Source organism: Neolamprologus multifasciatus, chromosome 9 (genome assembly GCF_963576455.1).
Source record: "Neolamprologus multifasciatus chromosome 9, fNeoMul1.2, whole genome shotgun sequence".
NCBI lineage: Eukaryota > Metazoa > Chordata > Actinopteri > Cichliformes > Cichlidae > Neolamprologus > Neolamprologus multifasciatus.
The window spans coordinates 32959963-32977226 of record NC_140447.1 but is presented as its reverse complement, the minus strand read 5'-3'; the positions used below and the strand labels follow the sequence as shown (position 1 = coordinate 32977226).

At 43.0% G+C, this 17264-nt stretch overlaps 2 protein-coding genes across 2 annotated transcripts in view; both read right to left on the bottom strand.

Annotated features, from left to right (window-relative positions):
* The window catches only part of LOC146511953 (uncharacterized), a 329039-nt gene that overhangs the window by 87764 nt on the left and 224011 nt on the right, over positions 1-17264 (bottom strand). The window lies entirely within an intron of this gene.
* On the bottom strand, positions 1715-16386 carry LOC146511963 (protein NLRC3-like). Its single transcript, XM_085171704.1, has 3 exons — positions 15815-16386; positions 1972-3742; positions 1715-1892 (listed from the first exon to the last, which is right to left on the bottom strand). Exons 1-3 carry the CDS (start codon positions 16092-16094, stop codon positions 1715-1717), a joined length of 2229 nt encoding a protein of 742 aa, XP_085027830.1. The 5' UTR covers positions 16095-16386.

Genomic DNA, 17264 nt, shown 5'->3' with positions numbered 1-17264 from the left:
AGTGGGAACACAACGAATATGACTGCACATTTACTCCGACATCATCCTCGTGCAAAGACAAGTGGAAGCAGACAAAAACAACAAGCACGCATGCTACAAACTTTACCCGAGTCATTTAGACAGCCGTTAGCACATGATTCTCCTTATGGGGACCTGATATGTTTAATATGCTGCTGAGAATATAGGCCAGAAGAAGCGTATAGTATAGCTTTTATTTTTGAAAGAGACGTTTCTCTGTAATAAACTCTCTTTTCCAAAGATGAGGGATTTCTCCATCAGATAGATTTATTTTTATTACTTTGTTGTTTCAGCAACATTACATTTAAAAACTGTACTTTTGAGTTAAAATATATATTTATAATTTTAATAAATGACAAATTAAAAAAGCATGAACGTTTTTTTTTGTATCGAAAAATATCGAACTGTGACACCAAAGTATCGAACCAAACCAAACCGTGAATTTTGTGTATCGTTGCACCCCTACCGGATATGTAAAATAAATATCATTTTTTAAAGTAAAAAGACCACTTTTGAGCCGTGTCTTTTTGGCCTTAAACAATACCAAAAGAACCGGAATTTAATAACATTAAAACCAAACAATAAATGAGCAAAGTAGTGCATGATAAATCTAGATGACAAATACAAAGTGCAATATAGAAACACTGGGTAAAAAGAAATGAACAATTAAAAAGGAGGATAAAAGATGTGAGCAGTAGTTAAACAGTAGAAATAAAAATATAATAAACAAATAAAATTGGATAATAAATGAAAGTGTCACGGTTCTGGGTCAGTTTCTACCCAGTATTTTGAGTTGATAATGTTTTGGTTTAATTTTCCATCAGGGATTGTTTTCTTGTTCTCTTGTTGTGTTGATGATGACGATTATGTTTATTATTAGAGTTTCATGTTTCTGTTTATTTGTGTTTAGGATTTGTTCTTTGGTTATGTCTGCTTAGTATGTCTAGTTCCATGTTTCATTTTCTGTCTGTCTCTCAATGTTGAGTCTGCGTCTTAGTGTGATGGTTTCTTGTTCCTGTTTTATTGTGAAGGTCTGCGTCTCATGTGAGTGTTCAGTTTTACCTCTCGTCTCGTTAATGACTCCCAGCTGTGTCTCCCACCTGTGTGTAATCTCCCTGTGATTTTCTGAGTGTATTTAAGTCGTGTCTTCTGTGTTTGTAGTTGCTGGTCCGTCTGTATTTCCACCCTGCTTCATCTGTGTGTTTCCCTGCAGTCTACCGTCATCTGTTTCCGCCCGCTCTCATTCATGTCCGTTCGTGTTCTGTAGTCAGTTTGTTCCCAGTTTAGTTTAGTCTTTGCTCCGTTCGCCGTTTGTCTATTTCCTTTTTGTGTTTAATAAACCACCCTCACACCTGTACAAGTGCCTGCGTTTGGATCCTCCTTTATTTTCCACACGGCTCATTTCACTCGCCGTGACAGAAAGCCAGGTCAGAAAGGTGAGTTTGGCTTTAAAAGCATTAAAACACACTGCTGTCTTCAGGAAGGCTGCTCCAGTAACAGAAAGTCACCTACATGTGGGTTTAGTTCTGACTTTAGGGACAAGTAAAAAAATAAAATAAAAACATCTGTCCAGACAACCTGACAGTCAAAAATATAAACTCAGGAGCTTCAAAGGAAAAATTGTGCTGATTTTGAACGTCCGCATCAAGATAAATTTACAAATTTAAGAGTCAAAAAGTGTCAAAAGTCTGTATCCTTACCTGAGAGTTTCAAGTTTACAGTCAGGACTCTTTAGTCCAACACACAGCAAATCCAATTTTGAATCTTGCAGCTCGTTCGAGCTCAGGTCCAGCTCTCTCAGATGATTGGATGGGGAGCTGAGAATTTCAGACAAAGCTTCAAAGCTGCTTCTTGAGAGTTTACAATTTCTCAGCCTGAGGAAGAATAACAATGCAGACATATTATTTTCTTCATCTAGCATTATTAAACATATTTGTTCATAGATTCACTTACAGCACTTTCTTGGAGGCTTTGACCACTGGCAGCAGCTTCAAAAATGTCTTCTCTGAACGGGAGTATTTCTCCAGGTCGAACTCATCCAGATCTGATGACAGTAAGACGAAGACCAGAGCTGACCACTGAGCAGGAGACAGTAAATCTGCGTAGAGACGTTCTGAACTCAGGGACTGTTGGAACTGCTCCACTAGAGAACGATCATCCAGTTCATTCAGACAGTGGAACAGATTGATGCTTTTCTCTGTAGACAGTTTCCCACTGAGCTTCTTCTTGATGTACTGAACTGTTTCCTGATTGGTCTGTGAGCTACTTCCTCTCTGTGTCAGCATGGATAGGAGATTCTGATTGGTCTGCAGTGAAAGACCCAGGAGGAAGCGGAGGAACAAGTCCAGGTGTCCATTTGGACTCTCTAAGGCTTCGTCCACAGCACTCTGGTAGAAGTCTTTTACAGTACGTGTTTTCTGGAAACTTTTAGAGAGAGGAGGTTGTTTCTTAAGCAGGTTGACTCCAGAGTTGATGAAGGTCAGATAGACATGAAGAGCAGCAAAGAACTCCTGAATGCTCAGATGGACGAAACAGTAAACAACGTTGTTGAACATGTGGCACTCATCAGCTTTAAAGATCTGTGTGAACACTCCTGAGTACACTGAGGCTGCTCTGATATCGATGCCACACTCTGTCAGGTCTGATTCATAGAAGATCAGGTTTCCTTTCTGCAGCTGATCAAAAGCCAGTTTTCCCAGAGAATCAATCATCTTACTGCATGAATCTGTCTCAGCTCCTCCATCATACTTGATGTTCTTTGTTTTTAGGTGAAATAGCATAAGGCGTAGGTAGAGCTCTGTGAGAGTCTTAGGCAGATCTTTGCTCTCTTTGTTCTTCATGACAAACTCCAGAACTGTAGCAGTGATCCAGCAGAAGACTGGGATGTGGCACATGATGTGGAGGCTTCGTGATGTCTTGATGTGGGAGATGATGCTGCTGGCCTGCTCCTCATCTCTGAATCTCTTCCTGAAGTACTCCTCCTTCTGTGGGTCAGTGAACCCTCTGACCTCTGTCACCATGCCAACACAGTCAGGAGGGATCTGATTGGCTGCTGCAGGTCGTGTGGTTATCCAGAGGCGAGCAGAGGGAAGCAGTTTCCCCCTGATGAGGTTTATCAGCAGCACATCCACTGAGGTGGACTTTCTAGGGTCAGTCAGGATTGTAGTTTTGTTGAAGTTGAGAGGAGGTCGACACTCATCCAGACCATCAAAGATGAACACAACCTGGAAGTCTTCAGAGCTGTAGATTCCTGCTTCTTCGGTTTCAGTAAAGAAGTGATGAACAAGTCCCACCAAGCTGAACTTTTCCTCTTTCAGCAGATTCAGCTCTCTGAAAGTGAATGGAAACATGAACTGGATGTCCTGGTTGGCTTTGTCTTCAGCCCAGTCCAGAGTGAACTTCTGTGTTAGGACTGTTTTCCCAATGCCAGCCACTCCCATTGTCAGAACTGTTCTGATTGGTTTATCTCTTCCAGGTGGGAGTTTAAAGATGTCTTCTTGTCTGATGGTTGTTTCTGGTCTGTCTGGTTTCCTGGATGCTGTTTCCATCTGTCTGACCTCATGTTCATCATTGACCTCTGCAGTCCCTCCCTCTGTGATGTAGAGCTCTGTGTAGATCTGATTCAGGAGGGTCTGGTCTCCTGTTGTAGAAATCCCCTCACGCACACACTGGAACTTCTGCTTCAGGTTTGACTTGAGTTTGAGCTGACACTCAGGGAGAATCTCTGCATGAAGATACAGCAAATGACACAAATGAGAAAACGGCATTCTTGTTACTGTGGTTATGTGTTCAGTTTACTGGACTCTTGGTGTCATGATCCGGGTGAGTCTGAGTAACTTTCCACAGCATCAGCTCTCCTCCCCTGGGTGGAGCCCTCCTCACTCCTCCCTGCTCCTCACCTGTTGCCAATTACTCCAGCAGTATTTATGAGCAGCACTCACAATGAACCTTCTCCAGACTGTCTGCTTACCACAGTCAGTTTTCTGCCTCACATTTTGTCTTGTGCTCCTCAGCTTGTTTCGTGTAACCCTCTTTTCCTGTTCCCTAGTCGGCACCTGGATATATCTTCCAACTCTCGCCATAAGTCACGCCTCAGGATTCTGGCCTGCCGCTGCTGGGAAAACTCACTCTTGCAAACTGCCCTCCTCACCTGCCTGCCTCCCTGTGCACCTACATCTCACTCTGTACCCAGATTTAATTCATCTCCTCCAGCTGATCTCCACCTGCAGCCACGTAAGACCTCTTAGTTTTTAAATCTTGGACTCATTCACTACACTGTGGCCCACTCTGATTATTATCTCCTTTGTTCCAGTGATCCTGGATAGTTTCTATCCGCCTGTTTCTGCCCCTGTTGATCCTTTGACCTGCCTCAGCTTATGTTCTGGCCTCAGCTCTGCACTTCTCATAATACCTCGCTTGCTGTTGAATTTAGCCGTGATTCAGCTTTCTCCATCAAGAAATCTAGTAAAATACATTTCTGTTAAAAGTCACTCAGCCTCCGGTTTTTGGTTCTGCACTTGAGTCCTTTTCATGAGCCATTGAGCCCTGACACTTGGGTTATAACTGAGTGCAGGTTTTATAGAGACACATTCGATTAAATGTTTATTTATACAGCACCAAATCAATACTAGCAACACTTCACATATTACATAAACAACACTATGGAGCCAGTAATGAATAAATATGTAGAATAAATGAAAGAATTTCAATTATAACAACAACAGTCACCCCAATGTGCTTTATATTGTAAGGTAAAGAACCTACAATAACACAACAGTCAAAACCCAACTATCTTTTTGGGTCCTGAAAACTGAAGGCTCTGCCTCCCATTCTACTTTTAAATACTCTAGGAACAACAAGTAGGCCCGCAGTGTGAGAGCGAAGTGCTCTAATACAGCGGTCCCCAACCTTTTTTACGCCACGGACCGGTTTATGCCCAACAATATTTTCACAGACCGGCCTTTAAGGTGTCGCGGATAAATACAGCAAAATAAAACTAGTACCGGTACCAAAAAAAAGAAAATTTATTCATAACACACGTGAAAAGACCCAGGAAAACCGAGTAAACAATAAAAACGATAACAAAATAACGCTGAAAACCGATAAAAAACCTGAAAACTATACATTTCACACCTGAGCCTCAACTCTCGCGGCCCGGTACCAAACGACTCACGGACCGGTACCGGTCCGAGGCCCGGGGGTTTGGGACCGCTGCTCTAATAGGGTGATATGATACTACAGGGCCATTAAGATAAGATGGGGCCTGATTATTTAAGACCTTGTATGTGAGGAGCAGGATTTTGAATTCTGGATTTAACAGGAAGCCAAAACAGGAGAAATCTGCTCTCTCTTTCTAGTCCCTGTCAGGACTCTTGCTGCAGCATTTTGGATTAGCTGAAGGCTTTTCAGTGAGTTTTTAGGACTTCCTGATAATAATGAATTACAGTCGTCCAGCCTGGAAGTAATAAATGCATGAACTAGTTTTTCAGCGTCACTCTGAGACAGGATATTTCTAACTTTAGAGATGTTGCACAAATGGAAGAACGCAGTCTTACATATTTGTTTAATGTGTGCGTTGAAGGACATGTCCTGGTCAAAAATTACTCCAAGGTTCCTCACAGCGTTACTGGAGGCCAAGGTAATGCCATCCAGAGTAAGAATCTGGTTACTGGGCGACCGTGGCTCAGGGGGTTGGGACGTGCATCTGTAACCGGAAGGTTGCCGGTTCAATCCCCGGGTTCTCTGTCCTGGTCGTTGTGTCCTTGGGCAAGACACTTTACCCTACCGCCTACTGGTGTTGGCCAGAGGGGCCGATGGCGCGATATGGCAGCCTCGCTTCTGTCAGTCTGCCCCAGGGCAGCTGTGGCTACAACCGTAGCTTGCCTCCACCAGTGTATGAATGCGAGAGTGAATGAATAGTGGCATTGTAAAGCGCTTTGGGTGCCTTGAAAAGCGCTATATAAAATCCAATCCATTATTAGATACCATATTTCTAAGATTTTCAGCGCCGAGTACAATGACCTCAGTTTGATCTGAAGTAAGAAGCAGAAAGTTAGCGGCCATCCAGGTCTTTATGTCTTTAAGACATTCCTGCAGTTTAACTAATTGGTGTGTGTTATCTGGCTTCATGGACAGATAGAGCTGGGTGTCATCTGCATAGCATACATTTTCACTGCTATGTCTTCTAATGATGCTGACTAAGGGAAGCATGGTAACGGGAGCGTTGCCAGCAGGAGGATGAAGTGGAATCTCCCAGAAAGCTGCAGAAGAAAAAACGTGAGCTGAGATTTCAGTCATATAAGGAGAACTGTGGCTTTCCTCCAACCTTTGGCCAATCACCTTAGTGTCCTGTTTATCAACCATAATAAAAAGCATTTACTGTCAGGGCATTTTTTTGAAAAGAAAAAAAAATTGCTCGTACTCATGCTGCCCCGACATCAGCCAGTGCATATTGGGGATGTCATAGGCACCAATCGGTTTTCTATCGCCCATTTGCTGGGAGTAAGGGCGCCATTCGTTTGCGAGGTGCGCCTGCTGCTTGTGGCACGGGGGGGAGAGGGCGGGGCGGCGGGGGATTCTCTGGCTTGCTGGAGCAGCGTCTAATAACCAACTCGCACAATAAAACAAAATAAAAACAAACCAACAAACACAAAAACACCAGAAATTATGATACAGACTTGTAATTTGCACCAATGTTTTTTCGAAATGCTATACACGAAAAGTGAGCGCGAGAGCCCTCGGTGCGCCTGCTCGCTGCTGAAGTGAAAGTAAACTTTGTCATCTCCACTACATACAGTCCAGTATATAGAGCAGGGGTGTCAAACTCAAATACACAGTGGGCCAAAATTCAAAACTGGAACAAAGTCGCGGGCTAACGTTAACATTTATTGAAATATATTTATTCCTCCAGATATAAGAATGAATCTTTTCTTATGGGCTCAAACACGTTTTGCTGAAAAACTGAATATGGAACAAGCAAAGCTTAATACTAAACAATATATATATTAGCTGTATAATACCAGTAGGCCAGCTCTAATAGTAATTTGGTATGGCTTCGTGGGCCAAATGTAATTAGGCTGCGGGCCAAATTTGGCCTGGGCCAGAGTTTGACACCTATGATATAGAGAGACGAGACGACAAGGCTCCAGTTACAGCAGCAACAAACAATATATATAAGAGGAGTAAGAAAATAAATATACAGTTTAGGACTCGGGGTAAAGGGATCAATAACAATTTAAAATTTATCATTTACAGTTTGATGATTTAAAGTCTCACACACAACCTGTCGAAATGGGAGGGGCCTGCTTCTTCCAAATAGAGCAAATTTCATTTATAATGTTGTAAATCCAAGCCCATTATGTATTCATGATTTGAATCCTGGGTTGTGCGAAATCCCAGAAATGCACCTTAGACAAAGTGAATCTGTGAATTAAGGTGTAGGCCTTTAAGGTTATGTAGGGGGATGGGTGTTCATACTGGAGTGCAAAATTAAAACCAATGTAAGATGGACAAGAAAAGTTCAAAGCCATCAGGTGCTCAGTTTAGAAAAAAGAGAAAAGAAGAGGAGGAGAAATGAGCAAAAGATACAGGTAAGCAGATGTGTGATTGGATGATGGCAGGTCATCCTGAAACAATCAGAGTCAGAATACTTTATTAATCCCTAAGGAAATTATGTGGGTTACAGTTGCTCCAAGAAGAAATGGTAAAAATAGCAACAGTAACAGACTAAACTCCAAACAATACATTATGTTACAGATTTTAATATTAAGTAGTCATTGTCAATTGTTGATTTGTCCTTTTCTCATTGTATGACGAATTATGATGGCTGTTTGGTGGCCGATTCCATTCTATGCATACCCTCTCTCTCTTCATATGTGTGTGTGTTTCTCTGGTGAAATTCAGTATGGTTCCGACAACAGTTTTATGTTAATGTATAATCCCTAATGTGTGAATGTGTGTGTGTGTGTGGGGGGGGGGCAGAGGGAGTGTTCACCCAGGGCGCCAAACAGGCTAGGACCGCCACTGAAAAACTAGTTCATGCATTTGTTACTTCTAGGCTGGACGACTGTAATTCATTATTATCAGGAAGTCCAAAAAACTCCCTGAAAAGCCTTCAGCTAATCCAAAATGCTGCAGCAAGAGTCCTGACAGGGACTAGAAAGAGAGAGCAGATTTCCCCTGTATTGGCTTCCCTTCATTGGCTCCATTGTTAAATCCAGAATTAAATTCAAAATGTCATGGCCTGGGTCTGGGGACCCTGGTGGTCCTCGTGGGTTGTCCTGCACGGGGGTCCTTATAAATCTGCTTATTTTCCGTGTGTAGTGTTTTGGTTGTTTTCCACTCACTGTGAATAAATCCACTGCTCTTTACTACAGAATCTTGCATTTGGTTCCTCCTTCTCACTTCAACTCCATGGTCTGCCAATGCATTACATGATAGAAGAATACACCCAACATGGACCCAGCAGACTTGGGTATTGCCGCAGAGGAGGAATGGCTCGCACACCTGTGGGATTACTGCCGAAGTGTAATCTATGCTGCAGATAACTACAAGAGGCATCTACAGGTAGTAGTCTTTGATGTCATCCATTGCCTTTTCATGAGTTTTGGACATTGGACATTAAAAAATGAACACAAATAGTTACGGATTTGAGAACAAGTTTCATATTTGAGCCGTTTGGCTTGGGCAGTCCGGGCAAGGAGAATTCTCCTGCCCTCCTAAAAACCCTGGCCGCTTGCTATGCTCAGCTGCATGGATGGGCTCCCCTTCACCTGTTGCTGCTCCGTCTTCCTCCCCTCCCCCTATGGAGTGGACAACGCCCTCGCCATCGGCATCCCGCCAAATCTCCACTCCCTTCTTCGGCTTCAGCGGAGCCAGCAGACAAAAAACCGCCAGCACAGAACCATGCAGTTTGTAAATTGGACTCTGCCAAATCAACAACACTGTTTGCCGGCTCGAAACCCTTGACAGGTGTCCGTTGAACAGTCTCTATATTCTTGTCCTCTGTGACCAAATGTATTCAATTTTCAATTCAACTTTATTTATATAGCACCAAATCACAACAACAGTTGCCTCAAGGCGCTTTATATTGTACAGCAGATCGTACAATAATAGATACAGAGGAAAAACCCCAAAATCATATGACCCCCTATGAGCAAGCGCTTTGGCGACAGTGAGAAGGAAAAACTCCCTTTTAACAGGAAGAAACCTCCAGGCTCAGGGAGGGGCGGGGCCATCTGCTGTGACCAGTTGGGGTGAGAGAAGGAAGGCAGGATAAAGACATGCTGTGGAAGAGAGACAGAGATTAATAACAGATATGATTCAATGCAGAGAGGTCTATTAACACATAGTCAGTGACCCTCAAGCTCCCAGGCCTCTGGTAGAGGACCCGAGCTTGAAGGATAAACCGCCCGCAGGGGCGTGCTGGGTGTTTTTTTTTATAGCATATATAGCAGCAGCACAAATGAACCAGCTGCTAGTTGACGAGAGACACCCGGGATGGCTAACTGAGGGCCGGACAGTCCTGATCCTCAAGGACCCCCAGAAGGGACCAGTCCCCTCCAACTACCGACCAATAACCTGCCTCAGCACCACATGGAAGCTCCTGTCAGGCATCATAGCGGCTAAGATGAACAGGCACATGGGTCAATACATGAGCGGGGCACAGAAAGGGATGGGCAAGAATACCAGAGGTGCAAAACACCAGCTACTGGTAGACCGAGCAGTCAGCCGAGACTGCAAGACCAGACTGACCAACCTGTGCACTGCCTGGATTGATTACAAGAAGGCCTATGACTCAATGCCCCACAGCTGGATCCTGGAATGCCTAGAATTGTACAAGATCAACAGGACCCTAATAGCCTTCATCAGGAACTCAATGGGGATGTGGCGAACAACACTAGAGGCCAACTCCAAGCCCATAGCACAAGTCACCATCAAGTGCGGGATCTACCAGGGAGATGCTCTGTCCCCACTGCTGTTCTGCATAGGCCTGAACCCCCTCAGTGAGATCATTAACAAGACTGGCTACGGATACCGACTACGGAACGGAGCAGTTGACAGCCACCTCCTGTACGTTGATGACATCAAGCTGTATGCCAAGAGTGAACAAGACATCGATTCACTGATCCACACTACCAGGCTATACAGCAATGAGATCGGGATGTCATTCGGCCTGGAGAAGTGTAGTCGGATGATAACAAAGAGAGGGAAGGTAGTAAGAACTGAGGGGATTGAGCTACCAGAAGGCAACATTGCAGACATAGAGGACAGTTACAAGTACCTGGGGATCCCGCAGGCGAATGGGAACCATGAAGAGGCCGCTAGGAAAGCTGCAACCACCAAGTACCTGCAGAGGGTCAGGCAAGTCCTGAGGAGTCAGCTGAACGGTAAGAACAAGATCCGGGCTATCAACACCTACGCGCTGCCCGTGACGCAGCCAGGAGTGCAGCCGACGCAGTGCACTAAGGGACCTTTCGCACGAGCAGCTGCTGACAGGCACTGTTAGGGCAACTCGGATGTTTGCCTTCAGAGAGGGAAACATGTCTGAATCAAGGAGGTTGTACACAGACAACATATTTTTGGGTGGACATCCAGCCTCTGTTTTCCGGGTAAGAAAGTTTCTGGCCACCAGAACCTCCTCTTTTTTCAGGTCAAGTCTGTAGTGCTTTGCAAGTTCATTCAAGTGTGGTTCACTCAAGAAGTTCTCAGATGTAGGACTGCATGCCTGGATGCCTTTTAGCAGCCCTGCATCTACACTGCAAAATGTTTGATCAAGCTCGCCAAACATCCGATCCACACAAGGGGAAAGTAACTCTCTTTTCAATGTGTCTGAGTTGTTCAATTCAGTGCGTGAACCCACAGTTGCCTCCAGGACAATATCCTCCATTTTCCTCTGTTTGTGCCTTGTCTTGGCACTTGGTTCAGGGATACTGTGGGTTTTACACAGGGCCTTGGTTTTCTCATAAAGCTCTGTAGCAAATGCATCTGAGTGTTTGCCCTTAAGTGTGTCACACAGCTTGTTTGCAGATAAAAGCTTCTGCCAGGTCTAAAGTCTCTTTCTGCAGGAATTTGTGGAGTCCTTCGGTTACAGACAGAATCGACTGAAACATCAGTATTCAATTCAATTCAATTCAATTTTATTTATATAGCGCCAAATCACAACAAAAGTCGCCTCAAGGCGCTTCATAAATACAGAGAAAAACCCAACAATCATATGACCCCCTATGAGCAAGCACTTTGGCGACAGTGGGAAGGAAAAACTCCCTTTTAACAGGAAGAAACCTCCGGCAGAACCAGGCTCAGGGAGGGGCGGCCATCTGCTGCGACCGGTTGGGGTGAGAGAAGGAAGACAGGATGAAAGACATGCTGTGGAAGAGAGACAGAGATTAATAACAGATACGGTTCAATACAGAGAGGTCTATTAACACATAGTGAGTGAGAAAGGTGACTGGAAAGGAAAAACTCAATGCATCATGGGAATCCCCCGGCAGCCTACATCTATTGCAGCATAACTAAGGGAGGATTCAGGGTCACCTGGTCCAGCCCTAACTATATGCTTTAGCAAAAAGGAAAGTTTTAAGCCTAATCTTAAAAGTAGAGATAGTGTCTGTCTCCCGAATCCAAACTGGAAGCTGGTTCCACAGAAGAGGGGCCTGAAAACTGAAGGCTCTCCCTCCCATTCTACTTTTAAATACTCTAGGAACAACAAGTAGGCCTGCAGAGCGGGAGCGAAGTGCTCTAATAGGGTGATATGGTACTACAAGGTCATTAAGATAAGATGGGGCCTGATTATTTAAGACCTTGTATGTGAGGAGCAGGATTTTGAATTCAATTCTGGATTTAACAGGAAGCCAATGAAGGGAAGCCAAAACAGGAGAAATATGCTCTCTCTTTCTAGTCCCTGTCAGTACTCTTGCTGCAGCATTTTGGATTAACTGAAGGTTTTTCAGTGAGTTTTTTGGACATCCTGATAATAATGAATTGCAGTAGTCCAGCCTGGAAGTAATAAATGCATGAACTAGTTTTTCAGCGTCACTCTGAGACAGGATATTTCTAACTTTAGAGATGTTGCACAAATGGAAGAACGCAGTCTTACATATTTGTTTAATATGTGCGTTGAAGGACATATCCTGGTCAAAAATGACTCCAAGGTTCCTCACAGTGTTACTGGAGGCCAAGGTAATGCCATCCAGAGTAAGAATCTGGTTAGATACCATATTTCTAAGCTTTTCAGCGCCAAGTACAATGACCTCAGTTTTATCTGAGTTAAGAAGCAGAAAGTTAGTGGCCATCCAAGTCTTTATGTCTTTAAGACATTCCTGCAGTTTAACTAATTGGTGTGTGTTATCTGGCTTCATGGACAGATAGAGCTGGGTGTCATCTGCATAGCAGTGAAAATGTATGCTATGTCTTCTAATGATGCTGCCTAGGCGAAGCATGTATAATGTAAACAGAATTGGTCCTAGCACTGAACCCTGTGGAACTCCATAATTAACCTCAGTGTGTGAAGAGGACTCTCCATTTACATGCACAAATTGGAGTCTATTAGATAGATATGATACAAACCACTGCAGTGCAATACCTGTAATACCCACAGCATGTTCTAATCGCTCTAATAGGATATTATGGTCAACAGTATCGAATGCTGCACTAAGGTCAAGAAGGACAAGCACAGAGATGAGTCCACTGTCAGAGGCCATAAGAAGATCATTTGTAACCTTCACTAAAGCTGTTTCTGTGCTGTGATGAACTCTGAAACCTGACTGAAACTCTTCAAATAAACCATTCCTCTGCAGATGATCTGTTAGCTGTTTGACAACTACTCTTTCAAGGATTTTTGATATGAAAGGAAGGTTGGAGATTGGCCTATAATTAGCTAAGACTGCTGGGTCTAGAGATGGCTTTTTGAGTAAAGGTTTAACTGCAGCCACCTTGAAGGCCTGTGGTACATAGCCGATTATTAGAGATAGGTTGATCATATATAAGATCGAAGAATTAATCAATGGCAGGACTTCTTTGAGCAGTTTTGTAGGAATGGGGTCTAAAAGACACGTTGATGGTTTGGAGGAAGTAATTATTGAAGTTAACTCAGAAAGATCGATTGGAAAAAAAGAGTCTAACTTAACATCAATGGAACTAAGAGTAGCTGTTGATAATATTACATCTGTGGGATGATTATTGGTAATTTTTTCTCTAATGATAAGAATTTTATTTGTGAAGAAGTTCATGAAGTCATCACTAGTTAACGTTAAAGGGATGGTTGGCTCAAAAGAGCTCTGACTTTTTGTCAGCCTGGCTACAGTGCTGAAGAGAAACCTGGGGTTGTTCTTATTTTCTTCAATCAGTGATGAGTAGTAAGCTGTTCTGGCTTTGCGGAGGGCTTTCTTATAAAGCAACAAACTATTTCTCCAGGCTAAATGATGATCCTCTAAATTTGTGACACGCCATTTCCTCTCCAGATTACGAGTCATCTGCTTTAGGGTACGTGTTTGACAATTATACCACGGGGTCAGGTACTTCTGATTAGAGACCTTAGTTTTCACTGGAGCTACAGTATCCAGAGTCGTACGTAGTGAGGAGGTGAAATTATTAACAAGATAATCGACCTCTGTTGGGGTAACGTTCAGATAGCTGCTCTGCTCTGTGTTGGTACAGGGCATTGACGATGATAACAGTGGCTGGATTATATTCTTAAACTTAGTTACAGCGCTTTCAGAAAGACATCTACTTTGATAAAGTCCACTCTCCACTGCTGCGTAATCAATTATTGTAAATGTAAATGTTATCAAGAAATGATCAGACAGGAGAGGGTTTTCAGGAAACACTGTTAAATGTTCAGTTTCTATGCCGTATGTTAAAACAAGATCTAGAGTGTGATTAAAGTGGTGGGTGGGTTCTTTTACATTTTGAGAGAAACCAATTGAGTCTAACAACAGATTAAATGCCATGTTGAGGCTGTCATTTTTAGCATCAACATGGATGTTAAAATCACCCACAATAATTATTTTATCTGAGCTCAGAACTAAATTAGATATAAAGTCTGAGAAATCAGACAGAAACTCTGTGTAAGGCCCAGGTGGACGATAGATGATAACAAGTAAGACTGGTTTCTGAGTTTCACAGCTGGGGTGGACAATGCTAAGCATCAGGCTTTCAAATGAATTAAAAGTCTGTCTTGGTCTTTCATTAATTAATAGACTGGTGTGAAAAATTGTTGCCACACCGCCCCCTCGACCTGTGCTTCGAGATTTCTGGTAGTTAGAATGACTCGGGGGTGTTGATTCATTTAAACTAACATAATCATCCTGCTGCAACCAGGTTTCTGTAAGGCAGAGTAAATCAATTTGTTGATCAATTATTAAGTCATGTACTAACAGAGACTTGGAGGAGAGAGACCTAATATTTAATAATCCACATTTCACTGTTTTACTCTTTGGTTCAGATGTGGATACTGTATTGTTCTTTCTTTGTAAATGTTTAAGTTGTTTGTTGCTGGTTTTTAGTTTGTTTTTTGTCTTTTTGGAAGCTGACACAGTCTGTAGTAGTGCATAGACTGCTGAGAACTTGTAGAGCTTTGCTCTGAGACCAACAGCTATGGGGGATCCAATTGCAGATAGGCACTCCAAAATGGCAGCCAATGTCTCAAGAACTGCACTGATTGATCGCAACTGACATGCCCAGCGAGTGTTTGAAAGTTGCACAAGCTCAGTTTTTGTCAATCCAAGCTTTGCCTGAGTCTCCATGAACTTATGATGATTGACTAGGGAGGTGCTGAAGAAAGAATACACACACTCCAACAAGCTGAAAAGCTCCACAGCCTCTGGGACAGCCTTGCAAGTATTGCACAAAACCAGGTTAAGTTGATGAGCACAACAATGCACATAGATAGCCTCAGGATGGAGCCTTGTACACCTCCAGTGGAGCCACTCATAACGGCTGCACCATCATATGTTTGTGCTACACATTTAAGCTCTGCAAGACCATAGTTTTGGATCTGCTGCTGAATCTCATTTGCAATGGACTGGGCATCAAATGATTTTATCTCTGCTAGTGCAAGGAAACGCTCCTTTACTGCCCCCTCTGACACATACCTGACACAAACAGCTAACTGCTCTGCCTTTTCATCCCTTGCCTCATCTGCCATGATGGCATAGACTTTAGACTTTGTCATTTCAGATACAATGACACTAGTAACTTCCTGGGCACAACAGTCAATCATGTGATTCTGGGATGTTGGCGAGATATACTGTGCATTTGATGGGGGATTATGTTTTTGAAGAAAAGGATCAAACTCCTTTAAAAGCTCCATGCACGCAAGAAAATTCCCTCTGTTTGGGCTGTCTTCACCTTCATCATGGCCATGAAAAGGGAGTCCCTGTCTCCCTAACATAGAGGTGACTGCAACAATTCGTCTGAGATACTCTCTTCTTTCGACTATCTCACTCACATTTGCAGTTGCTATCATCTGTGCAACGTTTCCCTGTTTGCTAGTTCCCTGGTAGCTTTTCCATGTAACAGCACTGTCCTTATGTGTTTGAGCCATCTCATGCTTGCCAAAGATGACTAAAGCTTTCTTCCAGTTCTTGCAACCGCTACTGACCAAACTATCATGTTTGATGTTTTTGCCAAACACTCTACATGGGAAGCAGAAAGCTGCATTCTGGTCGACTGAATATTCTAACCAGTTGTGCTTTTCAAACCAGCTGTGGAAGTAATGTGAACTAATCAATGTTTTTATTGCTTTCTTTCTTAATAACTTTGTAATATCCCACTTATTAATCCTTCCCTGATTTACCTGTGGGTTCTGAGGTTGTGTCTTTCAAATTTTTCAGCAGATCATTTTGGTCAATCTTCACCAAAGCCATTTTAGTAACTTTAACGGTATTGGTTGAGTAGGTCTGGAACATTTGATCGACTGTGTCCAGCCTGTCTGCCTTCTCCAGCCGACTTGTTGGGATTGATGGGAAATCTTCCAGGGCCCCCTTCTGACACAGTATCCACTTGAATTTTTTGAAGTCATCACCTCCCAAGTCCTCCAAGGTCTGCAGAAGGACTTCTTTATGTGTCGCCATCATTTATCATGTGAAGATTCAACAGGTGTCAGAACTGTAAAAACAGCAATTTTCTGGTTTATCAACGCTCACGGTAAATACAAGTGTTTTAATTCATTCATAGACAACTCAATTTGAAAAGAAACAAAACACAAAAACACAACAGGGCTGTTCCTAGGTATCGCTGATATCATGAGTTAAGAAAGCTGATTTTGCTGATTTAAAGGCGAAACCTGTGTGAGTGTGAGAATTTCGGGGTCTTATCAGTTAATTCCAGCTGTGATTAACCCTTTAAAGCCAAGCGTGTCGTATTTGATATGTACTTTTGTATTTTTGAGACTTCTACGTCAACAGCGTGACTTTTTTTTACCCTCAAAAGTGATAGAAATTGCTATATATAAATGACTTATATAGCAAATGCAGCACTTGTTTCTCTTTTTGTTTTTGGAGCCATTTAGAGGTGGACTTGCCGGTGTATGTTGGATCATTGCCTTGCTGTATTGCAAAATGGTTCATGGTTCATCATGGTACCAATCAACTAACCATCAAGAGGGCAGAGGGCATTATCATATGTCACACCAAGATGAAATTAATAATGGGAAAGCTTTGGAGGCACAGCATGACATGGACACTGTGGACACTACTACATGCTTTGCTGTGGTTTTTGCCCAGATTTTGAAAGATTTAAATATTTCCACTGTCTCTGGCTCACGTAAAAAAAAAAGCAAAAAAAAAATAAAAGCACTGTATCGAATGGTTCAATATCGATACGACAATCGTTGCACCCGTAATATATACACATGCACTTACACACAGGAACGCGTACACGCAGGCATTCACATGCTCGCACACACACAAGCATGTAAACACAGTGCTTTGAAAGTTACGACACACCCACACCTACATGCACAGTCACTCACGTGCACACACATACACAGAGTTAGCAGCACACACAGGCACTCACGTGCACACACATACACACAGGTATGCGCACACACAGGCACTCACGTGCATACACACAGACACAGAGTTTGCAGCACACCATGGGGGTTTTATGATAGGGTCGCTTCTACAAAACTGGTTGAAACAGACAAAAGAGTTGAGATCTGCAGAGGAATTCCGGGCTCCTGTACATCTCCCTTCTAGAAGGTATAATCAATGAGTGCGAAGTAATAAAGAGAGTTGTGAATTGAC